The sequence below is a fragment of the Dendrobium catenatum genome, unplaced genomic scaffold (genome assembly GCF_001605985.2).
Source record: "Dendrobium catenatum unplaced genomic scaffold, ASM160598v2 fragScaff_scaffold_1297, whole genome shotgun sequence".
Lineage (NCBI taxonomy): Eukaryota > Viridiplantae > Streptophyta > Magnoliopsida > Asparagales > Orchidaceae > Dendrobium > Dendrobium catenatum.
In genome coordinates, this window is record NW_021319759.1 from 499,726 (window position 1) to 525,954 (window position 26,229).

General features: G+C 35.1%; 1 protein-coding gene across 1 annotated transcript; it reads left to right on the plus strand.

Annotated features, from left to right (window-relative positions):
- Positions 1 to 1,586: 1,586 nt before the first annotated feature.
- On the plus strand, positions 1,587 to 3,055 carry LOC110108913 (aspartic proteinase PCS1). The gene has a single exon (XM_020839769.2). The coding sequence runs from the start codon at positions 1,602 to 1,604 to the stop codon at positions 2,955 to 2,957; it is 1,356 nt and encodes a 451-aa protein (XP_020695428.2). The 5' UTR covers positions 1,587 to 1,601; the 3' UTR covers positions 2,958 to 3,055.
- The last annotated feature ends 23,174 nt before the right edge of the window (positions 3,056 to 26,229 follow it).

The window sequence follows — 26,229 nt, forward strand, 5'->3', positions numbered from 1 at the left end:
CCCCCCCCCCATGTGGAGAGTGGGGATTTTGCGAGTGTCACATCCCGTAAATATAAGGAAGATTTGGGGCATGTTCAGAGTGCTCAAACGGATGACCCATACTAATTCCTTCTATTATTGAGTATTTTTCAAGTATTTAAGTTTCTTAATGATATTAGAATTCAGTGATCCTGGGCTCGTTGGATTCGTCTTGCTGAGCCACTCCGTTCGATTATAAGCATGCTATATTTGGATATAATTTTGCCATCCAATAAATGCCTTGAACCTTCCCAATATGCTTTAGACTCTTAATTCAGGTCTATTTGTGCTCGGATTGGACCAATTTTTGTGTCGTTGGGTTCACCTCTTCAAAACATTCTATCTTACTATAAGTTTGCTGAAATCGGAGTTCTTATGGTCTAACATTAAATTTTGAAAGTTTCTGAGCTGAATATGGCTCGAGATTCATGCTCGATCAAAGTAATTTTTGGTGATGTATTAACACTTATGATGATTTGGATTATCCATATTAATTAATGTGATTGATTAGCAACGGACCATGCATCATGATTGAAGGGGCGGGCCACAAGTCGCAAAAATCATAAAGCATGTAGATATTAATTGAGATCAAAGTCATGATGCAAATAATCAATCACTCAAAAGTACAATCTTGATTTTCTCTAATCTGAAAGTGATCAGATGATTATAAGCTTAGAAACACAAATATATTATATCAATAATCAATCTCACTGAAGAATGATCAATCATCTCCTTTGAAAATTCCTCCTATTCTTGATTACAGTCCAAACTCAAATACTTCATGGTGGGTGTAATTTGTCCAAAAGCTATGTGCTAATAGTCAAACAAATAAACAATAAAGATCAACAATCTTAGACTTTTTTGTCACAACAAATCAACTAAAGAGCAATAACGTATCCTCTCAACCTCAATGATTGGAGTTAGTAGCTGACACACATCCCCTCAATCCCCCCTTAGATGCTTTTCTTTTTTTTTTTTTTAGAACAAGGATATCTATCTGTTGTCATCCATCTTATGAGGCGTTTGGCGGCGTAACTAATTCCTCAGCGAAATTATCATAAACCAACCACACGTGCAGAACCCGCTGTTATTTTCTTCCCGCTTAAAAAGTCATGCTGCATGAGAGGGGATTCGAACTTGGGTTGAGATATTTCCAACCATACTCACCCACTAATCAGCCCAGTGGGATGAGATGCTAATTCTTACAATCCAATATCCAATCTCTCCTACTCATAAGCTTAAACTATTGGATTGAAAATAAATTTGTTCAATTTTATATAAAATAAACCTTGATAAATTTTCTTGTATGCTTTCTAAAGAGTGATAATAGAATGATAGCTCAGTTGTATCAAGTGATTAATACTTCTCAACGCAACTTAACCTGATATATTAATTAGAGTTTTGACTATTAATCAAAAAAAAAATTGATTTGAATCTTGTTTATGTGATGTGCATGATTTTATCGTAATTGATCTAAATATCCTAAACAATTTATATTTATCAATTTATTATTTATGGAATAAGCTTCAAAAATGGTAAGGGACTCTAGTACATTTGATTAGGTTTTTTTGGTGCCTAACGATATGCATTGTTTAAAAGCTTCGATATTCCACCACCTCAGACTTCACGAAGAAGCCGAAGCAGCAGAGATGGGATCCTTCGCTACTGCTTCTATTCCCATACTCTCATTTCTTCTTCTCTCTTCTTCCCACTGCTTAGAAACAAAAACCAACAAAATAAGCAAAAATCAAGCGATGATTTTGCCGCTGAGAACGCAGCAGCTTTCCCCGCCGCTTCCTCTTTCTCGACCATCCAACAAGCTTTTCTTCCACCACAACATCTCCCTCACCGTCTCCCTCTCCGTCGGAACTCCACCGCAAAACGTCTCCATGGTCCTCGATACAGGCAGCGAACTTTCATGGCTTCTCTGCAACTCCTCCTCTGACCACTCCTTTCATCCCCTCTCCTCTTCCTCTTTCTCCTTCGTCCCTTGTTCCTCCCCCACCTGTCAAACCTACCTCCCCTGCGACCCCTCCTCCCGTTGCCAAATCTCCCTCTCCTACGCCGACGGATCCAGCTCCGACGGACTCCTTGCCGCTGACCTCTTCCTCCTCCCCGCCCACAAAGTCGCCGCGTTTGGCTGCATAACCACCTCCTTCTCGTCCTCCGCCTCCGACCCCACCGCGATCGGACTACTCGGCATGAACCAAGGCCCCCTCTCTTTCATTACTCAAACTTCCATCCGCCGTTTCTCTTACTGCATCCCTGCCGCAGCCGACGCGGCCGGTGTCCTCGTCCTCGGTGACGCCAACCTCGTCTTCCTGCCCCACTTAAACTACACTCCCCTATTCGAAATCTCACTTCCTCTACCCTACTTCGACCGCGTAGCCTACTCTGTTCAGCTCGAAGGCATCCGCGTCGCCGGCGAGCTGCTTCCCATCCCGAAATCCGTGCTCGTACCGGACCACACTGGCGCCGGACAAACCATCGTCGACTCCGGCACGCAGTTCACGTTCCTACTCGGCCCTGCTTATTCTGCGCTAAAAACCGAATTTTTAAGGCGGACGAAGGGGTTGCTGAAGGAATTGGGGGAGCCGGATTTTGTGTACCAGGGGGCGTTCGACGCTTGTTTTTTGTTGCCGGCGTGGAGATCGGCGCCACCGGATGGCATTCCATCGGTGGCTCTGGTGTTGCCGGGGGCGGAGGTAGTGGTCGGCGGCGAGCGGTTGCTTTACCGGGTTGCAGGCGAGCGGCGCGGTGGGGACGCGATCTGGTGTTTGACGTTTGGGAACGCAGATTTGGTGCCGATTGAAGCGTACGTGATTGGGCATCACCATCAGCAGGACTTGTGGGTTGAGTACGATTTGGACCGAAGTCGGGTTGGGTTTGGACCGGTTCGGTGTGAGCTTGCTAGCCAGCGGATCAGTGCCGGTCTTTGAGTACTTGTTGGACCGGCTGGTTTGAGATATTTTTGGTAGGGTTTGTTTGGGGACAAGATGGTGTTAATGCGAATTTAACAAGTTGTATTTAAAGAACATATTTCATTCTACTCAGATTTATTATTATTATTATTATTATTTTGAAGGTTGAATAAGATGAAAATATTAGAGGAGGATAAAAAATTACCCTCGTGCAAATATTTATATTATATTATCAGATAAAGATTTTGTTGGTTAAGAAATAATTTCACATAGTTAAATATTAGGATCTGGTTGAGATAATTTTTTAGGGATTTTTATATTTACTTATCTAACACCCAAAGTATACTATTTAGTATTTACACAACTACAACCTAAATACACCATGTTTCATTTACAATACAACTCCCTCAGAACTCCATCCAACTCTACCTTTCACTCGTGAAATCTCTTCTTTTTCGTCGCTGGAGTGTCTATTCGACCCAGCGACGTGTGAAGAGGAAGACAAATCTTCATTTTTCCACCCCAAAATTCACTAAACTTGTGACGCCACCGGAGCAGGAAGTCGCGACAAGAGGTCGCTGGAGAAGGCAATCGACGGCAGTAGCGACAAATGTGTGAATATGAGCTTTAGATTATGTTTTTTAAGTCACCTAGTTCCAGTTTCTCTCCATGAATTACATAATTTCAGTTTTGTTTATTCTCTATTTGTCAACTTGTAATGCAGAATGCAACACACATAGGGCAGCTTTTTAGCTTTGATGTAGGAAACACAAACAAACTGCATCAGGGGGCGGAACCATAGGTTCCTTAGGGGGCGGGGGGAATTGCCCCCCCTCAAAAAAAAAAAATTGCAAAAATTTGCCTCTCCTAAAAATTTATTTTTGCCCCCCCCCCCCTAAAAAATTCTTTTGTCCTAAATTTCCCTAAAATATCTATATATTTCTTTACATTTAGTTCTAATATTTTCTTTCAAGCTTTTCATGACAGTTTAATTACACATTTTTCTTTATTTTTCTTGCTTAATTTTTTTTTTAAAAAAAATTCGTAATATATAGACATATAATATTATTATTTTTTAATATTTAATTATTCATGTGTTGTATTTGCCCTCCCTCAAAATTGAAGCTGGTTCCGCCCCTGAATTTTACTGCATGCTGTATTCAAGGCATGGTTACATACTACAGTGGTTTATAGTTACATTTATATAAACATAAGAAAGAAAAAAAAAAGAATTTGGTTGCCAGAGGAATCATGAGATTCTTGATCACTGTAGAAGCCGTCTGCAGAGTAGAGAGGTGGAGGATGGATTGATCACTGACGAGCCGACTAAATTCAAGAAAAAGAAGAGTAAAGAGAAGCTGAAGCCCCTATCTACCGGCAATGGAGTTCTCGTACCTATGATATCTGCAACTAGATGATGCCGAGGAGGAAAACTATGTTTTCTTTGTATAGGAGATGAGCGCTCCCAAGTTGAGGAAGATATAAAGGGTCAAGATGATGAAAACGCCCCAGGCGCTTCGTTCTGTCAAGCCTTACCATGACATCAATGAAGATGGAAGCGGGTGGAACTCGATTCCTAAGCCGTCTAGACACTCGAGCGACGAAGAATAAGGGATTTCACGCGCAAAAGGTAGAGTCGGGGCGGAGTTCTAAGGGAGTGGTATTTTAGATGAAACAATGTGTATTTTGGTGGTAGGTATGTAAATAATATACTTTGGGTGTTAGATAAGTAAATATATAAGTTTTGAAGTGTTATATATGTAAAAATCCTTTTTTTTTATTGTTTTGTTTTTGAAATTGCTATCAAAGTATCATTCATGTATTATTTATTTGTGTTTTTTTTTTTTTAATTCTATGATAAGAAGCTGTTTTTACAACCAGAATTATAAATGTGCATTTACTTTAAAAAAATTATAAATATTCATAATTACAAAAAAACTGTAGCCGATAAGTTTCTTTAGATCAAAGAGAGAATCAAGTTCGGTAACAATAATAACGTTGCAAAACAAAGAAAGCTAAAACAAAGTATAAAACAGAAGCAGTTGACATAATCGATGTACCAATAAGATTAGAGAATGAGCAACCATGAAATGGGCATCATATGTTCATCATTGATGGACATCAATTATTGGAAAATTGTTAAATGATGATCAATGTGGAACATTGGAAGTCACAATAATAATGGAGGATTTGCTTAATTATTCTTTGATAAAGGGAAGGCATGTAAGGTAACTACGAAGACGGGCATTAGACGCATATCATTATTTCTCATCAAGCAACAATAATTTTTTTTAAACATGTTTAAAGCTCTATATTTCTATCTCTTAATAATTATCCTCTGAATATGTAAGGGCATAATCTATTTATTGATATCAAAATGTTAGATGTTGATCAATGTATGTGAAGAGATGTAGGTTTTGGGGACCTAAGGTTAAGATTTTTAAATTTTTTTTTAAAAAAAATCTACATATAACAGGCATGTGAAATTATTTTGGGGGCCTATAGTTGGTTCAAACCTTGAGCATCTAGTTCAATATTATAATTGTTATTAATCTCCTCTTGAATGTTGTATGATTTGGAGATGAATTAAGTGAAAGTTGGTGGTCATGCAATGCTCAAATCCAAAGAGGGTTGCTCACTTGGCCTGGGCAAGTAATGATCATTGAGAGTAAGGCTCAAACAATGAGCCAATCCTAACTAGTCCAGTGGAATAACAATTTTCAAATGGATAAGAGGAAAAAAAAAAAGGCCCTGAGACATTACTTAGCTGAAGGAATTCTATTAGTACGAATCATAAGTTATCGATATATTTATTCACATTTGAGAAATATGTTGATACAATACTGTAAATGTAAAATATAGATGATCGCTTTTAAAGTGAAATTTTGAGTAATAAATTATTGACAGTTTGCTTGATCATTTTTTTAAAGGAGAGGAGATTAGAGATAAAAAAGCTCAACATAAATCTTAGTGTTGATGTCAAGCACCGATATTGGTGACATTCTTAAGCATTAGCATTGTTGTTGGTGTAAATTTTATATCGATGTGTATATTGATATTGATTTTAATAACATGCGTCATCTTATTAGCAATGCCGAGATTCATGATTGATTGCTTCGATCCGAATGAGTCGAGTACTATTAGAATTTTATTCAAGCTTGTTCAACTCAATATTGTTGTGAAAAAGTTCATTTTGAATGTAAGTTGGCATTATCAGGAGATCATGTTGTCAAATTTACTTTGATTTAGGCCCATTTGGTGTCGCACCATGACATTTATATTGTTTGAATAATTTCATTATAAGTATTTATTTCATCTATGAATTTATTAAAAATCGAATTTAGATAATCACAAATTTAAATTTTAAAGCATTTAATATATTACATCAAATTTATATCTGATTAATTTTCTCATTTAAAGTTTTCTCTCGGCAATTATTGTTAAGACAACTTTACACGTCAGCATTAGTTTGTTACATTGCTTCTTTAATTCTTTAAACTTCATGTATCTATAAATAGGACCGCCGGCTGTAACAGGATATTATGAAAATATAATTCTCTAGTTTCCTTCTACGTCTTCTTCAAGAAGATATCTCAATCCCATCTTCTCCTCAAGCTTCATCTTCTTGCTCATCAGCAAGAAATCTTTTATGGTATCAGAGCTCTTTGCTCCACAGCCCTCTTCATCCGCTCGCTTCCTACCGGAGACATGGCTGAACCAGAATCAGCAACCTCAAGAAGAACCACTTCCGAAATTTCAGAAAGTCTCGCAGAATTCGTCATTCCCACCCCTCTTAAATTTCTAATCAGCAACATCAAAACACTGGTTCCCACACAGCTCTCCACCGAAAACTACTCGATCTGGAGACTGCAATTGCATCAACACTTTACAGCAAATGGCTTTGGCGATCATCTCACGGGAGTCACAGTCTGTCCGCCAGCTTCCAACAAGAAAGAACACAGTCTCTGGACTCTCATTGATCGAAATCTCATATCCGCTCTTTTCTCTACCATATCTCCCTCCGTTCTTCCTTACGTCCTCACGCTCAAAACGGCTCACGATATCTGGATCACACTCGAGAAAAGGCTTCAACCAACAAATAGATCAAGAGTCATTCAACTCAAGAATGAACTCCATCAGATCCAGATGAAGGATCGAACCATGAATCAATATCTTGATCAAGTCAAGAATCTGGTAGATAACATAGCTGCTGCAGGATCGCAAGTAGACACGGAGGACATCATCATGTATATCCTCAACGGATTACCGGCTATGTACAATTCGTTCAAGACGGCAATAAGGACGTCTCTAAATCCAATCAGCCTCGACATCTTGTATTCCCTTCTTTGCAGCGAGGAGATCAACCTCCAACACCAACGATCTCAAGAAATCAATCCCCAATCTGAGACGGTGGCGCTCTTCTCGGCCCGATCCACGGCCAACAGAGGACGATTCAACAAATGGAGAGGTAAACCGAACTTCACAAGGAACACCTCTCTAACCGATCATACCCAAACTGTCAACACTCAGGGAATACGACCAAGCTGCCAAATATGTGGCAAGAACGGGCATACCGCACTCAACTGTTGGCACAGATGCAACCTTCAATACGCGCCTCCGTCCAATCCTAAAGCCTTAACCGTTCAACAACAATCTGCTTCCACCGGCGACTGGATCTTGGATTCGGGAGCATCGTCTCACCTGACACCCGATACAGCTAATTTCCAACAATCAAATCCATATAACGGGCTTGAATCGGTGTCAATAGCCAACGGGAGCAATCTGCAGATACAGAACTCAGGAAACGGTTTGCTCCCACTCCCAGAATCCCACCGTAAGCTTAAGCTCAGTAACATGTTACATGTTCCTGAACTTGCACACAACCTCTTATCTATTTCTAAACTCACGTCTGATAACAACGTTTCTGTATCTTTTGATTCTAACGGTTTCTCTATCAAGGATTGCCGGGACAATCGAACACTTCTCCGAGGTCCCACGCGTCATGGCCTGTATCAAGTCAGGCCCATCTCCAACAATAAAATCACGGCTCTACAAGCGGCGTCCAATCTACACTTCCGGTGGCACTCCAGACTAGGCCATCCATGCGCGCGAACTCTTCAGCTGCTCAGTCGGGAAATACCCGATATACCAAGAACGGCGTCGCACAGCTCCGCTTGCGTTTCTTGTAATGTTTCAAAGAGTCATAAACTTTCTTTTCCCACCAGCTCTTCGGTTTGTAATAAGAAATTTCAACTAGTTCATTCGGACGTATGGGGTCCGGCTCCTGTTTCGTCGTTAAATGGTTTCTCTTATTACGTTATTTTCATTGATGAATTTTCGAAATTTTCTTGGCTGTATCTACTCAAATCAAAAGACGAAACATTCTCTAAATTTCAACAATTTCATAATCTAATCAAAACAGAATTTAACACCACTATACAGAATTTTAGATCAGATGGCGGCGGCGAGTTCACCAGCACTGAATTTCGGACCTATCTTCAGAACAATGGGATCAAGCATCAAGTGAGTTGTCCCTACACACCCAAACAGAACGGAACCGCGGAAAGAAAGCATCGTCACTTATTGGAATCCATCAGAACCCTGCTTCACGCCGCCTCTCTGCCACCACATTTCTGGGCCGAGGCTGCCTCCACATCCAACTACCTGATTAATAGGATTCCCTCAACTACGATTGGAAACCAAACTCCTTATCTTCGGCTCCACGGGAAAGCAGCATCATATAGTCATCTCCGAATTTTCGGATGTTTATGCTTTCCTTGGACTCGCCCTCAATCACCAAACAAACTCTCACCAAGATCTCAAGAATGCATTCTTGTCGGTTATTCCTCACAGCACAAGGGATACCGCTGCTTCCATCCTCCAACAAAGCGGATCATCATTTCTCGCCACGTCGTGTTTTACGAAGATCAGTTTCCTTACAGAACCAACACCATCTCCGCTCAGAATAAACCAGCTCAGACTACTAACAATCCGCTCCTGCTGATACCCACTTCCACGGTCTCTCATTCTCACAGCATTCCCACGTATGACAATTCACCTACAATCCAAGAGCTCACGGGGCAGAACATGGAAATCTCCAGCTCACCGCGATCACAGACATCGGTATTACCAACCAACGCTCCAACTCAGGTTCAGGGCCATCCGATGATAACAAGACTACGCTCAGGTATATCCAAGCCTAAACAGATCTTTGATCTGTCCGTCACCACCAAGGCTACAGAGACCCCAACATCATATTCTCAAGCGTCTAAGTCGGAGCACTGGCGCAAAGCAATGTCAGAGGAGTTTCTAGCTCTACAGCAAAACGCCACTTGGTCCCTTGTTCCACCGCCACCAGGTAAACCAATTCTAGGCTGTAAATGGACATTCAAAACTAAACTCGCCCCAAATGGACAGGTGGACAGATTCAAAGCAAGACTAGTTGCGCAAGGATGCTCTCAAGAATTCGGCGTCAACTATACAGAAACGTTCAGTCCCGTGGCAAAGATGGTTACAATTCGCGTGTTTCTCACTGTTGCAATCCAAAATCAATGGCCGGTAACTCAATTAGACATCTCTAATGCCTTTTTACATGGCAAACTCGAAGACGAAGTATTCATGAAACAACCAACGGGTTTCATTGACTCGCAACAACCGAACCACGTCTGCAAACTACACCGATCAATTTACGGACTGAAACAATCCCCTCGACAATGGTTCAATCGCTTCACATCATATCTCCAAACCGTGGGATTCGGTTTTAGCAAAGCAGACCCTTCACTTCTCATCTACAATAGAAACAATATCCGCTCATTCATCCTGGTTTATGTGGACGACATTTTAGTTACAGGTAACAACCCGGATCACACTCGGGACGTTCTCCGAAAACTGCAACAAGAATTTCGTCTTAAACAACTTGGCGACGTCTCGCTCTTCCTTGGAATTCAGGTGACTAAAGCTAACAATAACTATTTTCTACATCAAGAACACTATGCTCGTGATCTTCTTAACATGGCAGGTTTTCAAGACTGCAAACCATCTGACACTCCTCTCGGTCTAAAGCCACGCATTCAACCTGACGATCAGCCTTACTCCGATCCGACTCACTTCCGAAAGCTAGCCGGATCGCTACAATACCTGTCCATCACTCGGCCTGACATAGCGTTTGCCACGAATAACATATGTCAGCACATGCATTCACCTCGGAACCGAGACTACAAAGACCTCAAAAGACTACTACGGTACGTAAAGGCGACACTCGCCTTCGGACTTCCCATCTCAACCGGTGATTCCACCCTTCGAGTCTACACAGATGCTGATTGGGCATCGGACCAAGCGGATCGAAAATCAGTATCTGGTTTTTGCATTTTCCTAGGATCAACACTCATCTCATGGCATGCGAAGAAACAGGCCACGGTCGCCAAGTCCTCCACGGAAGCGGAATACCGCTCCCTGTCATCCGCCACGTCCGACACCATCTGGCTGCGACGCCTCCTAGCAGAATTTCAGCTATCTCAATTCAAACCAACACCGATCTATTGCGATAACACATCAGCTATCGCAATTGCCCACAATCCCGTGTTTCATGCCAGAACGAAACACATAGAAATCGACTATCATTTTATAAGCGATCATATCAAGCACGGCGACATTCAACTTCATCACATCAGCTCAGAGGATCAGATTGCAGATATCTTTACTAAGCCTCTGTCAACAAAGCGTTTTAACACTCTCAGATCCAAATTAACTATTCGCCCAAATGAATAGTCAATTTGAGAGGGGATGTTAAGACAACTTTACACGTCAGCATTAGTTTGTTACATTGCTTCTTTAATTCTTTAAACTTCATGTATCTATAAATAGGACCGCCGGCTGTAACAGGATATTATGAAAATATAATTCTCTAGTTTCCTTCTACGTCTTCTTCAAGAAGATATCTCAATCCCATCTTCTCCTCAAGCTTCATCTTCTTGCTCATCAGCAAGAAATCTTTTAATTATAACTGCAAAATTAAACTTAGGCGTGTTTTTTGCTTCATTTGGAATGCCTTTTTTATTATTTTTTTAAAAAAATTTAGATAAAATTTTCTGTTTTAAGAAGCAATCGGTCTAATCAATTTCTGTGTTATTATTATTATTTTATAAATAAAAAAGCAACTGATTTCGGTGGAAATTTTATAGGTTATGTGGGCTGATGCCGACCACTGGCCCATAAAGGTTGTACGTGTATCATTATTTAAAAACAGGCCCACCGTCCATTTTTCAGAAGGCGAAACATTTAATTACATCACAGGTCTGCATGTACAAACCATCACATGATCACATGTCCATGTCACGTGGCAATGGCCCAATTAATTATTCATAACAAATCTTTGCAATTGTCGGACCATACTACAAAGATGAGTTCTAACAAAAATAATCATTTCTGTTACTTTTTTTTTTAAATGTTGAGCAAATTTTAAATCATAATATAATAGTTGGGTGGTATTAAAAAAATAAATCATAATGTTTTGAAACAAATTATACCAAAATGAACATAAAATATCATTATATTTGATTATATATAATTAAGATAAATTTAATAATATTTAAATTCCTGATAATATAATTTATATAAAGATATTCTAATATAATTTTAATGCGATATTAATAAATTACTTTAAACTTAAGCTGAATTAGGTATATAAGCAGCTTTAGAAAAGAAATTATATATATATATATAAACAAGTAATATTTTTTCTTATGATCATATATAGGTTTGAATTTATGCATGAATTGGAATATATATATATATATATATATTGATGAAAATCAATATGTTTATTTTAGACCGAAGCATCAAAAGCAAAGTTAAATTATTTTGATTTGATTTAATTTCTATTAATTTGTAATTTGTTGCATAGGACAGTTCTTTAATGACATGCTTTAGCCAAAAACATGAATACATGTGTTACATTCCTTAGCAATAGGTTGCCTCATAAAACTTCACATTATTTCAATTCACTTCAATTGGGCTAAAATGAATTAGTCCGGCTCAGGATATTCAAGTGGGCTGCAAACCCATAGTCAAATAAGTATATTCGGGTAGTTTGTTATGGGCTTTCTTATGTGGCCTTTTATCAGATTGCTTTTGATTTGATTTTCGTAGAAGTTGTTTCGATTTAAAGTTAAAACCTGAATTGACTAATAAAATATTTTATATTTATTTAAACTTAAATTATGAGTTGAAAGAGTCATATATTCACTTAAAAATTTTTAATTTAATAAATTTTGTACTAAACTTTACATTAAAAAGTTGTAAGAAAATCATGCCAAATTAAACCTTCATCATTTAAAGAATGCAATATATTTTAAAAAAATTACACACAAATTTTGTAAAAATTTTATACAAATACATCTAACAATGAATTCACCAAAGGCTCCCTATAAATATTAATATATTTTATTATGAGTTTTTTTATTCAAATTATATTGAATAATGCTTTATAAAAAAAGAGCATAAAAAATATAAATTTCATAAATAAAAAATTCATTATTATCGGCATCTTTACCTAATCTTCATCTTTGGTCGCTAAAAGTACATTTTTAGCGATCATTTTTGTTCACCTCTAATTTTTTGGATGCTAGCAATCTACTTTCTTATAATAAATATTAGAAAGATAACAAAGAATATTTAGCATATTTTTTTATTGAATGAGGGTAGGTTATTTAATTTAATATTTTTGTTTTCATTCAAACAAATAGCTTAATTTAGCATATATATGATTAAAGTTAAAGTGGTTAAGTAGGGATCAAGAAGCCAAAAATGCTTATTTAACTATATATCCTCATCAAACTTAAATAAATTCTGTCATGATGGAATTTAATGATCATTTTATATCTTTTTGTTCCTAAACCTTAATGAAAGAATAAATAAATAAGAGCTAATAATACTAATAATAATAATGAGCTAAAAAATGGCTATGTAAACTTGAGTTTTTAAATTTTTTCAAAAAGTTATTGTAAAAATAAGTAAATAAACAAATAAAAATTAATTTTTTATTCATCATCACCATTGCATTTACAAGTTCATCTTAAAGAAGCCAAGAAAAAGATTTTTGGCATTGCTTAACAATGATGATTTTTAAAATCTATTAATTTAATATAAAAATAATCAACTATTAATCTATTATACTAATTTTAAAATAAATAAAAAGTTTTGAAATATTTTTTGATGAAATATTCTTATCCAATTTTTTTCTTTATTAATTATTGTTATTTTTAATAAAATTGACTTGATATTTTCTTCTACATGTGATGAAAATGAGTAACAAATAAAATCTGAAAACATCATCAATTTGCACCAAATCATTTAAATTTGATTAATGATAATGATAAGATATTAACCCTTCTTTTTCTTCATTAATAATACCCTTGTCTGCGTTTTTTATTCGGAACTTTAATAGCCATTCAAAGTTGTTTGGTTTCCAACAAATTGACTATTCTACCCTCAATTTAAAAAAATAAATAAATAGAGAGAGAGAGAGAGAGAGAGAGAGAGAGAGAAAGGGAAAACACATGGGAAACATCGAAATTCAATTCCATGCAACAGTCATTAAACTTGAAAGGGATAGTAGTAAGTCACGTGAACCTGATGGACACGCAATTCTGTCTATATAAATTTTGAATCAATTAATGCTTGATTTGGGATATTTTTTTATTATTTAAAAAAAATTAGCATTGTTGTGTTCTAAAATATTTGCTATATAGTTTAACGTCTTAGTTTTGCACGAAGATTCATCACACAATTAGATAAAATAGATATGGTGCAACATTTATAAGAGACACCTAGCTTTTTCTTAAGTAGAAAATGCTTGAATATGGAAAAAATCATTGGGCTTGGCCCTGTTTGAAAGAATCAACTTATATTTGTAGATGATTACTAGTGAGGTCATTCCTTTGGGGGGAAGGCCTTGGCCAGATGTAACAAATATACATCATATGGAGTGCATTACATGGTGGGGAATAGGAAGAATCACAATTTACGTGTTCGTTTGGTCATAAGAACAATAATCGGTGGGAGACGGAGGTCGAAAAGATTGTAGTCGGGTGACGGTGGTCGTAAGGATCGTAGTCGGCGGGCAACGGAGGTCTAAGAGATCGTTGTATGATGATGGAGGTTGGAAGAACTGCAGTTGGTGTGTGACGTAGGTTGAAAGGACTGTAGTCGGTGGGTGGCGGAGGTCAGAATAATTATTGTCTGGCGACAGTGGTCGGAAGGACTGTAGTTGGCAGGCGACATATGTCGGAAATACCATAGTCGGAGGCAAATGGATGTCATAAAGACCATTATCTAGCAACAGAGGCCGAAAGGACTGTAGTCAGTGGGCGACGAAGATCGGAAGGACCATTGTCGTGTGGAAGTCCAAGAGTAATTGGAAGCCAGGTAGAAGTCCGACGTTAGTCGGTGTCTGAGTGTAAGTCTGACGAAAGTTGGTGGTCTGGCAGAACTCCAATGTTAGTCGGTGGTCGGGCAGAAGTCTAAGCTTCAGATGGTGGTATCTGGTTGAAATCTGGTGTCAGTTGGTGGTTAGCTAGAACTCTGGCGTCAATCGATAGTCTGGAATAAGTCATGCCTTTAGTTGGCGGTTTGGCAAAAGTATGGGCTTCAGTAGGTGGTCAAGTAGATGTAGGGGCGTCAGTTAGTGATTTGGCGGAAATCCGATATAAGCCAATGGTCCAAAAGAAATCTGAACGTAAATTGGTGGTCCGACAGAAGTCCGAGCAGTGGCCGAGGAGGAACTTGGTTGCAATAGAGAATCTAATATCCTTCTCTTCCTTGGGGTCTTAGGGTCCCCCCTCCCCCTTCTTAAGAAGTGAGGGATCTATTTATAGATTTCTCATAGTGACATGAGCAGTAAATAGAAGGAAAATCAAAAGTAAAATTGTAAGTGGTTTGAATATATGGACGGCTTATATTGATTCTTTTGACTGTGGATCTTTTAATGGATATTTTAATATCAATATCTTTGTACGTGATATCATAATTTATTTATCTTGTGCTTGTTAGATTTATCTTGTCGAGCCGCTCGATTCAAATATAAGCATGTCATGTTTGGTAATCCAAATTATGGTTTGAACCTTAAAAATATGCTTCGAGTCTTTGATTTTTACCCGTTTGGGTTTGGATTGAGTCGAATTTGTTGTCGTTGGGTTCGTATTTCCGAAACGATCAATTCGACTGTAAGTTTACTGAAATCAAAATTCAGATGGTACCAATTTTAATTTCGAAAGTTTCCAACTTTATTTTCCCTCAAGATTTGTGCCCGATCAAGATCATTTTTTGATGATATCTCAAATATTAAATTAAAATTTTATACTAAAAAATTGCTTCAAAAGAAGCCTAAGAGAATCAATTTTATACGCATAGTTAATATTTCTATAATCATTAGCTTTATATGAAAGTTTTTATAAACATATTTGATCTAATCATAAATTATCTTATTTTTGTTGATAAAGGAGAAAGCATATAACATTCTCATCTCATAGAAAATCAAAGAATAATCCTTTTCAAGTTCAACTCACTATGATTTGTTGGAGCAGCATATGTGATTGGTGTTTGAGTTTGCATTTGATTTGCTTAAACATTCCAAATTAAAAGAATAGTAAGTGATGATGATGATAAGATAATGATATAGTGGTGGCTAATGACGTGAACGCTTTGATATGAGAATCAAAGTTTTCACCTTGAACATTCAATTAACACAATAAATATAATAATGGAGTTGATATATTGATGAAAAATCTAGTAGTTATTATTAATTAGACCATTCAAAATAAATTTTGGAGCATAATTCATATTTTATCAACATCAAATATGAAGGATGATTGGGCATATATATACTTGGTATATATACAGCTGCTCACCTCGACAGACTACAAACCTAAAACCTTTTTGATCTAGAATTATTTTGAAAAAGAGTAGAGACCAAATTATAGATGAACATAAAATGGAGAGCGAGATCAAATCATTTTTAGAGTGAAATATTGTGCCCATTTAGAGCTAGCAATCTTGCATGATAATTAAATGGCTCACGATTTTAGCATTTTACCGTTTTGGAGTTCATAATGAATAATGACTTTAAGATATTCAAATCTTTCACTTCTTCTCGAATTGCAAGCAAATTCAAGCATCAGAAATTGATCTATTGGCCATATAAAAGATTCTTACATTCAAATGTAGCAGAATTCGGACCGTTGGGTTATTTAGAATTGCATGATATAGTTTCTAAAAGCAGGTTTCTCGGAATGTATCCACAAACAAACAGATCGTTCATGAAAAATGGGCGCAGAAGAGATGGCCGGCTGAGGCGATGGGAGTTGGAAGAGAAGGCCGAAGGGGAAAGGCTCCGGCAACCATTTAGAATAAAGGTTTTAACCTGAAAAATTCAGGCTCTCATATATGCTCAAGAGATACATCTATCATGATCATATCCATTAAGGATTTGTCATTGTACCAAAAGTCCCACAGAAAGGAAAGGGAAGAGCTGACCAAAACTTTGAAACTTAAGCAATGTTGAATTTTCTTAGCCACCACACAAAGGAAATTTTAGTAAACAAAGGTGCGAGTAGAGCTAGACTTTCAAAAAGATAAATATTTAATGTGGATGAGTATCTAAAAAATCTTTAAAATAGTTTTAATTAATTTAATTTCTAAAATAGTTGTAAAAGTTGATTTTTTAGTGATAAATATGTAAAAATCTAATTTTTAAGAATTTTCAATATATTTTCTTGAAATTTACCCACACAATTTGAATAAATTAAGGGGTGGTCAAAGCAGCTAGGCTGATTAATGCTAATCTATGCATACAACTTTGATAAATTATTTTTATTGAGCTAAACATCAACTAATCTGATAAGCGTCAATTTTTTTTTTGTTAATGGAAGGGCTAAATTTTTTTTGCAAGTGCTAATTGTGCAAAATTATTTGATCAAATGATAGTGAAAAGTGATATTGTTACTAATTTAGGGCTCGTCTGGTTCCCCGTTTCTCCTCCGTTTTTTCAGTTTGAAACGGAGAAATCAGTTGGCGTGGATGTTTGAATGTAAGACAAACATTTTTAAAAGTTCCATTTCTCTTCAGTTTTGAGAAGCATTATATATTAGCTTTTCCGTTTCAAAAACTTCATTTCTCGTAGTGACGTTTTTGAAACTGAAACGGCAAATAAATCAAACGAAGCCTTAGAATTATCACCAGCCCCCATCAAATAGCTACACTTGGCCATTCAAGAAAACCTTGTCACGTGATTTCCCTCTTCTTAGTGACCACCTCCCTACAGTAAATTCTATCGTACTAGATATGATTGATGTGTATGAGTACACGTGGACCAATAAGAAACACCAATTATCAATCCCCGATAACCCGTCGTCCCCACACCATTGTTCGGTCAACATGTGTTTGACCGCGTTGCTCCTTCAACTAACAAATGGTCACGAGCATCCAATGAGCTAGTGGGCCCCACAGCCCACCGGGAACCCCAACCTTCAACTCGTGGGCCGCCATCAAATCGCAATCATGGATCTGGGTCTGGTTGTTGGGTGTCTCATGTCCCATCTTGCTTTCTAAGGGCCCAAAACTTATCCCACGTGTGGTTGGCCCACTACTTTTAAAATTAAACGATTGTGCCTTGTGAGTATGATATATTAAAGTCTCACACCGACCAAAAAATAATTAAATTATAAATTACATGTTTATTTCCCCAACAAAAAAAAAAAAAACTTGTTAATTGAACTCAAGTGAAATAAAAGCATTAATTTGTATATTTGATGCCATCTTAATTGAGTTAATTATAACTTACGGTTAACTTAAATCAACTTCAAATTTAGTTAACTAGTTAATTAGTTAAAAAAAAAACCCAACTAGTCACAAAATAGAAGTAACTTAATAATATGATGATTTAGCAGGTAAATTCAATTTGTCAAAGCTATTATGCTCATTCATTTGAAATCATGAAAAAAACTCGTCCAATTTGTCAAATGATCTCTAATCTGAAAGCTATTAGTCTACTTTAATTATCGTAAGGCTTCATAAAAACTCATAACTAAGTTTTACTAAGTAGCATTGGACCCTAAGTAGCTTATATTTCTAATTTAGGGGCCATTTGTTTGGAAGTAAATGAGTGTAAAATAAGCAAATGAGGGTAAAGTAAAGTAAATGTAGAGGTTTTGAGAAGTTTGGGGTTTGGTTTGATGAAGAATAAATCCAAGGTAAACTAAAGTGAATGCAGAGTATTCCATGCTAGTTCTTTTTTGAGGAAAATCGTTCTCGTCCAATGCCAGCCACCGTTGAACAACCCGAATATAACCTTTTTACACTTTACATTACATACACATTACTTCAAATCAAATACATAAAAAAAAAAGTAAAGTTATACATTCATTTTACACTCATCCAAACAACTCCAAATTATTCTTTTTTACATTGCATTCCCTTTTCAAGCAACCAAAGAGCCTCTTAGACTTTCTAAAAAAGTTAATCAAACATCAAAAGTTTCTTTTTCTAACCTTTTTTTTCGATATTTTGATTCATATTTATTAGTAAATTTGTTGTGTCAAAGACGTAATTCTCATATAGAATTATTTATAAATATTAATTGTCAAAATATAAATTTATTGTAAGTGAAATTCAATATCAAAATTTTAATTATAATTATTGAATTTTGCATTAATTAAATTAGCTGACACATAATCGAATAAACCTACATTCATTGATATTGGTCGTGTAGAAGATGCGTGTGATAGCGTTTAGGGTTTTTGGAAAACCCTAAGAGGTTCTTTCTCTTAAATTTCTCTTGTGTTTTCGATTCATTGATCTTTCAAAAGATTTTCCTCCTTTGTCATCAGTTAAAGCCCTGGATTCCTCATCCGGGTTCTCTCCGAATAGTAAGAACTCTTGGAATGGACTATTGACGTCCCATCAATCTTCCTTCAAATCATTTTTTGTTTCTTATGTTCCCTCTTCGGATAATCTTGCCCATTTTTATGAGAAATATGTTGTGTCGGCTACTGGGAAATGGGGGTTAACTTTGGGGAAGCGACCTTATTTTGAAGCATTATGTTTAATAATGCTTAAAACCTAGAAATTGAAATGTTTACTTGCACTTCTTACTTTAATTGAAGGTTTTTTTTTTAATGAAGTTTTCATGTCCTGAGGATTATGACTTGGTTTGGTCTAGAGGACCTTGGTTCTTTTTTTTAGAAAACCATTTATCTGTAGCGTTAGCCGCCTTTGTTTCAGAGTAAACAAGATGAGTTTTCCTCTATTCCTATCTGGATTAAAATCCTTGATATACCGTTAATTTGTTAGACTCCGGATGGTATTTCAAAGATGGCGAGTTTATTTGGTGTTCCTGTATCTATGGATTCCTTAATGGTGGATCAAGATAGGATTAATTTTGCTAGAATCTGTGTTCTGATTAATAAAGATTCCCCTCTTCCAGAGGAAGTGAAAGTTTTTGTTGTTGGTCACATATTTTATTTAAAAAATATTTATGATTGGAAACCTTCTCCATATTCTGGATGTGGTTCTTTGATTCATATTGTTTGTCTTCGACTGTCTAAACTACATGATCAAAAGGATAAAGAAATTGTCATAATTGAAAATGATAGTGGGATAAATAGGACAAGAAAAATTTGGAAGGTGTCTTCTCGTCCTTCTAAATCTTCTAAACCTCCTAAACCTCAATCTCTTCAACCTAATCCAAATAATTTCAACATGTAGGTTCGTTCTAATTTGATTCTTCAATCGAATTCTAATATACATTTTTTGGATTCTGCAGATGTGATAGATGCTCGATAAGTTTTTTGTCTTTTGAAAAGTTTAAGAGTAAAGATCCTATTTCTATTCCTAAAAATATCATTTTGGATAATTTAGATGCTAGTTATTTTGATTTGAAAGAAGCATTAATGAATCTCAATTTTCCTTCTGAAGATCCTTCTTCTGATTTATTATATATCTCTACTTCGGTTTTGAATATTCCTAGTAATGATGCCTTTTCAAAGGATGCTAATATGGCAAATAAGTTTCAGGGTTTAGGGTTGGAGGATCATTTAGTGGGATCATAGGTTGGTAATGTTGTCGATTCTTTTGTAGGTATTCAAAAGAATGATATTAATTTGTTGAATGATATTGCTAAAGTGCAACATGTTTCTAAGGTTTTTTTAGCTTCCAGAAAGTCTACTAGATCAAAAAATATCAAAAAGTCAGCAAACTCTTCTTATAAATATTAATGTTAAATGACTAATATCGCTTCTTGGAATGTTAGAGATTTTCATAACTTGGATAGACTTAATGCTTGCAAGAAAATTATTAATAAATTTGATAGTTAGTTTTTTTGTATTCTTGAAACTAAGGTTAATTTAGATTAGGTTAATGATTCTTGGTTTGATGCTAAACATTGAATTTACCTTCAAAAAGTCAATTTTTATAATTTTCTCTCTTTTTCATGTTAAAATTTGGTTGAAATAGGATGCTTCTCGCATTGCTTTCAAGTGCATTATTTCCCAAACTATTTATTCATGGTTTGATTGTTTTAGACTCTTCTCTTTCAATTTTTATTACTATGGTAATGTTGTTAATTCTGAGGTTGCAAGAGTTTCCCTTATGCAAGATTTTATTAATTTAGCAAATAGTATTTCTTCCATGTGGATTATTTTAGTGGATTTTAATTGTTATAGATTGCTAATGAAAAGTGCGGTGATAATTTAGTTATTAATACTAAATTGTGGATTTCAAAAACTTTATTTTTAATGCTAGTCTTTATGATCTCTCTTCGGTTGAGCATTTTTTTACTTGGTATAATTAGCAAGTGGCACTACAGGAAAACAGCTCATTTCCGGCGGAAATAAATTTGTCACCAATTCCGGCGAAATTTCCGGCGGATTTCCGACGGATTTTTTTTTTTTTTGACAAATTTCCGACACATTTTTGACAAAGGATCCGGCGGGCTCACGCGGGATCTCACGCTGCGGGCTCACTTCAGCGCCGGCGGGCTCACTGCGCCGATGCTAGGCGGGCGGAATTGGGTGCAGCGGACGGGGGCTAGCAAGCGGACGGGAGCTGGCTTTGAATATTTTTTTTATTTAATTTTCTTTACTTTCCGGCGGAAAATAAATCCGCCATCAATATTTTTCCAGCGGAAAATTCGACGGAAATGCGCCGGAAATGTTTTCGGCGTATTATTTTACGCCGGAAGGCCTTTTACGATGCGCGTCAAACCGGTGCAAATATTTCCGCCGGAAATGCTAACTTCCTACGGATTTTGTCCAATTTTCTGGCTAAAATGTCTTCCGGAAAATGACGTTTTTCCTGTAGTGTGGATTCTCCTATTCATATTAAATTAGACAGGGCTTTAGTTAATTGTAATTGATCGAATGTTTTTCTTGATTCTTTTTATTATGTGGATAATCTTAGTGATGTGCTATGATCATTCTCCTCTTATTGTGTTTAATAAAAGTATGGATTCTTATAATAAGAGGTTTCTTTTTAAGAATTATTGGTGTAATATGACCAATTTTTGGGATTTACTTATAGATTCTTTTGCTAAAGTTCATATTGGTAATCAAGTTAATGATTTTTATGGTAAATTGTATTCTCTTAAAATTCTGATAAAAAAGCAGTATTGGGATTCTACTAATGTTGTTTATAGCAATATTTCTTCTCTTCAAAAGTAGTAGGAAGAGTTATTAAAGATTATTCAAGCTAAATCGTTAGATCATGATCTTAATATTGCTCTTAAGAATGTTAATGAGCTACTCAATTTTAATATGTATTTATGGTCTTCTTAGATTGTTCAAGGAGCTAAAGATAAGAGGCTATTGAATGGAGATGATGATTTTGATTTTCCTGATTCAAAAATTTGGCATAGGCAAAACAAAAATAAAATTAAGGTCATTTACTCTCCTAATTGTGTTATTTATAATTCTAAAGGGATGGTTGAGGCTTTTGTGAATCATTTTAAGAATTTCTTTAATTATCCTAAGTCGATTTTCTCTTCTTCTTTTTCCATTCCAGTTGAAAAGAAAATTTCTGATACTAGTTTGGCTTATTTAGTGGCTTCGATTAATATGAAGAAAATTAAAAAGGTGGTTTTCTCGGGTTCTTCTTCCTCTACGCTTGGTTCAGATGATTTTATATTTGATTTCTTTAAGAAAAGTTGAGATATTCTTAGACCTATCTTTTGCAATCATATTATGCATTTCTTTAAAATAGGTTATTTATCAAGGGCAGCTAAGGCTATGGCTATCACTCTCATTCCTAAGAATGCTAATGCCTTTCAAATTTTTTGACTTTTTACCTATTTATTTATGTAATTTTTTAAAATAGTTGCTAAAATTTTGGCTATTAGGATGAAGAATGTTATGCCACTTATTATTTGTAATAGTCAATCTGGGTTTATTAAAAAGAGGATCTCAGCTCTATTGGTAATATTATCCTTGCTGCTGAATTATTAAGAGATTTTAATTGTCCGAGTAAAGAAAATTTATTTTGCTCTAAATTTGATATTCACAAAATTTTTGACATTGTTTTTAGATATTTTCTTTTTAAAATAATGACTCAGAAAGGTTTTCCTTTAGTCTTTATTTCTTGGATTAAATGATGTATTGATGATATTTTTTTCTCTATTGTGCGTATGGATCTCTTAATTGATTCTTTAGTTCTTCTTCTAGGCTTTGTCAAAGGTTGTCTTCTTTATCCTTATCTTTTTTATATAATCATGGATGTCTTATCCAATCTACTTAAGAATAAGTCTCAAGTAGTTTAACTCTGAGGATATTAATTCTTGTAAGCATACTATCTCTCATTTATTATATATAAATGATGTTCTTATTTTTGGTAAAGCTTCTCTTTTAAATGCTAAAAAGTCAAAGATATTTTTGATTATTTCTATAAGGTTTCAGGATTAAAGGTAAATTAAGATAAAAGCTTTATCATTTTTTCTAAAAGTTGTGATATTGCGAATGCTATTGGTCAGAATTTGGGAATTCCTATTACTCATAATTCTTTGAAATATTTAGGTTTGTCTATTTCTTGTAAAAGGCTGTCTATTTCAGATTTTTAGAATTTGCTTAACAAAATCATTGCTCTTCTTGCTGGTTGGAAAGCTATGATTATATCTTTTACAAAAAGAGTTCAATATATTAACTTCAAAATATCTAATATTATTTTGAATTGGATTAGAGGGCTTTCATTGCCTAAAACTTGTTTCAAATTTATCAAGAAATCTTATTCTAATATTTACTTTTTGGTGAAGTTGCTATCAGAAAATTCATATGATAACTTGGAAGGATGTTTGCAAGCCTAAGAAAGTTGGGGGTTTGGGGATTCTAGATCTGAATGCAATAAGCTTTGCTTATGGTTGTTCCATTATAAGGCGTATTATTAATGCTAGTGGTCCTTCATCTGTTTGAGTTAAATTTAAATATACTTCATGTTGGAAGCCTTGCTCTCAAAAGGATTCAAAATTCTTAAAGGATCTTTTGTAGTATTGCTTGGGATATTAAAGGAAATATTTATTTTAATGTTTCCTCTAATTGTCATTTATCTCAGTATTGGAATCCCTGGTTTAAGGGGAAAGATCTTCGTGAAGTTCTCTTTACAAATTCGGTTAATTCTAGAACTGTTAAGGATTGGATTAATAATGATAATTGGGAAATTCCTGTGCATATTCTGGAGGATATTGCTTTGGCTATTTCGAGCACTTCTATTCAGAATTAGGTTTTATCTTATATATCATGGGATAATGTGAAGTATCATGCTTTCAAAAATTTTCATAATACTTTTATAAGAATTTTTCTAGAGTAAAATAGTATTATTATATTTTGTATAAAAGATATGCTTTGAGATTCTCTTGTTTTTCTTGGATGGCTATGTTAAAAGGGTTGAAAATGATGAATCTTTTAGCTAAAGTAAATATTAATATGCTTTTAAATCATTTCCTTTGTTGTACAACAATTGAAAGTCATAGTCATTTATTCTTTGAATGTGATTTTTTTTTTTAAATCTATCCAATATTTATGTGCCTAGGTTAAGTTTCTTTATGCTTAGACCAAATTTAATGCAAATATTTGAATTCATTTGGAACTCGAATAGGTATGTTGATAATAAATACTTGTTTCTTCTCTTTACTTGCTTCTCCTGTATTACATTTGGAAGGAAAGAAATTGTAGAAAGTTTGACAATAAATTATGTTGTCCGGATTCTATTTGTAAGGTTATTAGGTTTGTTGTTTGAGCTAAAGTTGTTAATTGGGTTGCTTTTCCCAATATATTGTTTTTAATAGTTTAAGTTGCTTGGTCGGCATGGGGATTGTTTTTCCTTGTCTTTTTATAGGAGGTTCTATCTCTTTATTTTATTTTAGTCGAGAGTTTTCTTATCTCGTGTTTTTTATTTTGGTTTTTTTATTGGTTGGACCATGATGTTTGGGCAACTTCAGTTTTTCTTCTTTTAGATGGTTGGATTGGAAACCGGGTTTTTGACTTGATGGTGAGGTCTAGCAACCAAAGGTTTTTTTGGGTTCAATTGAAGGTTTTCCCATTCTTTGAGTCATGGTTGTGGAGGTTGTTTTGGTGGTTTAGCATCTTTTGTTTTTTGTTTTGTTTTTTTTTTTTTTTTTTTTTTTTTTTTTTTTTTTTTTTTTTTTTTTTTTTTGCTCTTTTTCATGTTTTTGGGTTCTGGAGGTGCTTTTCCTTTTGGTTCAGCTTAGTTTCTATGTGTGGTTTTGAGGTGCTCTTTGGTTTTGCTTGGGTTATTTAGGGAGTTGGTTTTTGTGGTCTTTTATTTTTTTCTATTTTCCTCTGCACCTGTTTGTTGCCTCTGTTTGCAGGTTGTTCGATCTAGTGATTTCTTGTAGCTGTTGGATGGTTGGAGACCTTCTATTGTTTGTTAGCATCTCTTGTTGATTAGATGATCGACAATGATTGGTTGTTGGCTCCTACTATTGGTTATTTTGATTGAATTTGCTAGTATGGATTGTTCTTTGGCTTGATTTTAATCTTTTCATATTTGTTGGTGCTGAGAATGTTGGGTTGAATATGATAATTTGGATTATTTTTTATCTGCTCATATTTTTTTGGTGCGCGGAAGGTTGGATTAGTGTTTCTGATATGTTCAAAGGCTTGATGTATTGGGTGCTTCTTTCATTTTCTTTGATCAATTATAAGATATTGGAGCGTTAACCGGAATGGAGTTTATTTATTATCTTTTGCTGATTCTTTTTGGAATCTTGCTTGTAATTAGCTTTATTGCTTGTATTTTTGTTATTCTAATTTTTCTCTCCTTTTTTAAGGAGTTTTGTTTAAATAGTTTCAGCTTTTTTAGCTGTTTTTCTTTTTCATTTTGTAAATTTTTTCTTTATTTTTCTTACAAAATTATTATATCTTTCTAAAATTATGCATGATTGCTCCAATTTTCCCGAAAAAAATAAAAAAATTTCATTGATATTCGGCAAGCAATTAGCGGTGTAAGATAATTTCTGACTATCCACCGGAAATTTGATTGGGGTCCGTTAATATGATGGGGTGCGGAAGTGGGTCAAAGAAAAACCTGTCCGTGTAGGAAATGCTTTGTTCACGTGAGTAGCATGTGTAGGCGTTGAGCAGGGCCCGGATCCGGTTCGTGAAATGCTGTGACAGCTGGATGACAATGTAGCGACCAGTGGCTGCAGAGTGAGACCGTGAGCACACCGATGTTTATTTAATTTCATCTTTAATTTTTCTGTTTGCTTAATTTTATGTTTTATTTTGTTCGATAATATTTGCACAGTTCATAAATAAGCTGCGTTTTAGTATTACACTTCGACTTCTTAAATAAATAAATGGATCAAATATATAAAGTTTTTAATAATTTATTTACAGTCTCGAAAATTAGCTGTTATATATAAGAAAATATAAAAAATAATTTAATTGAAGAGTTTAGAAAGAGTGTAGATTCAAAAATTAAAGAAGAATATTAATTATTGAAAAAGTTGATTTTTACTATCATAATAGTAAAGTTGTTTTTTTTATTAATTTTATAAAGCACTGTAATAATCTCAAATATGTTCTTAATTATTTCACTGATTTTTCAAATAATATTTATGTAATTACTAAAAAAGTTTTTTAGAGAGAGAGAGAGAGAGGTGGAGCATTCATGCATGTATTTAAGATTACCTTATAGGGCGTAGATAGCTTTTGAGCAACAGTACTTAGATTATTCTATACAGGAATTTGCATGTGGTCTCTCTAATTTATTTTTTTTAATTTTTTTATTTTTT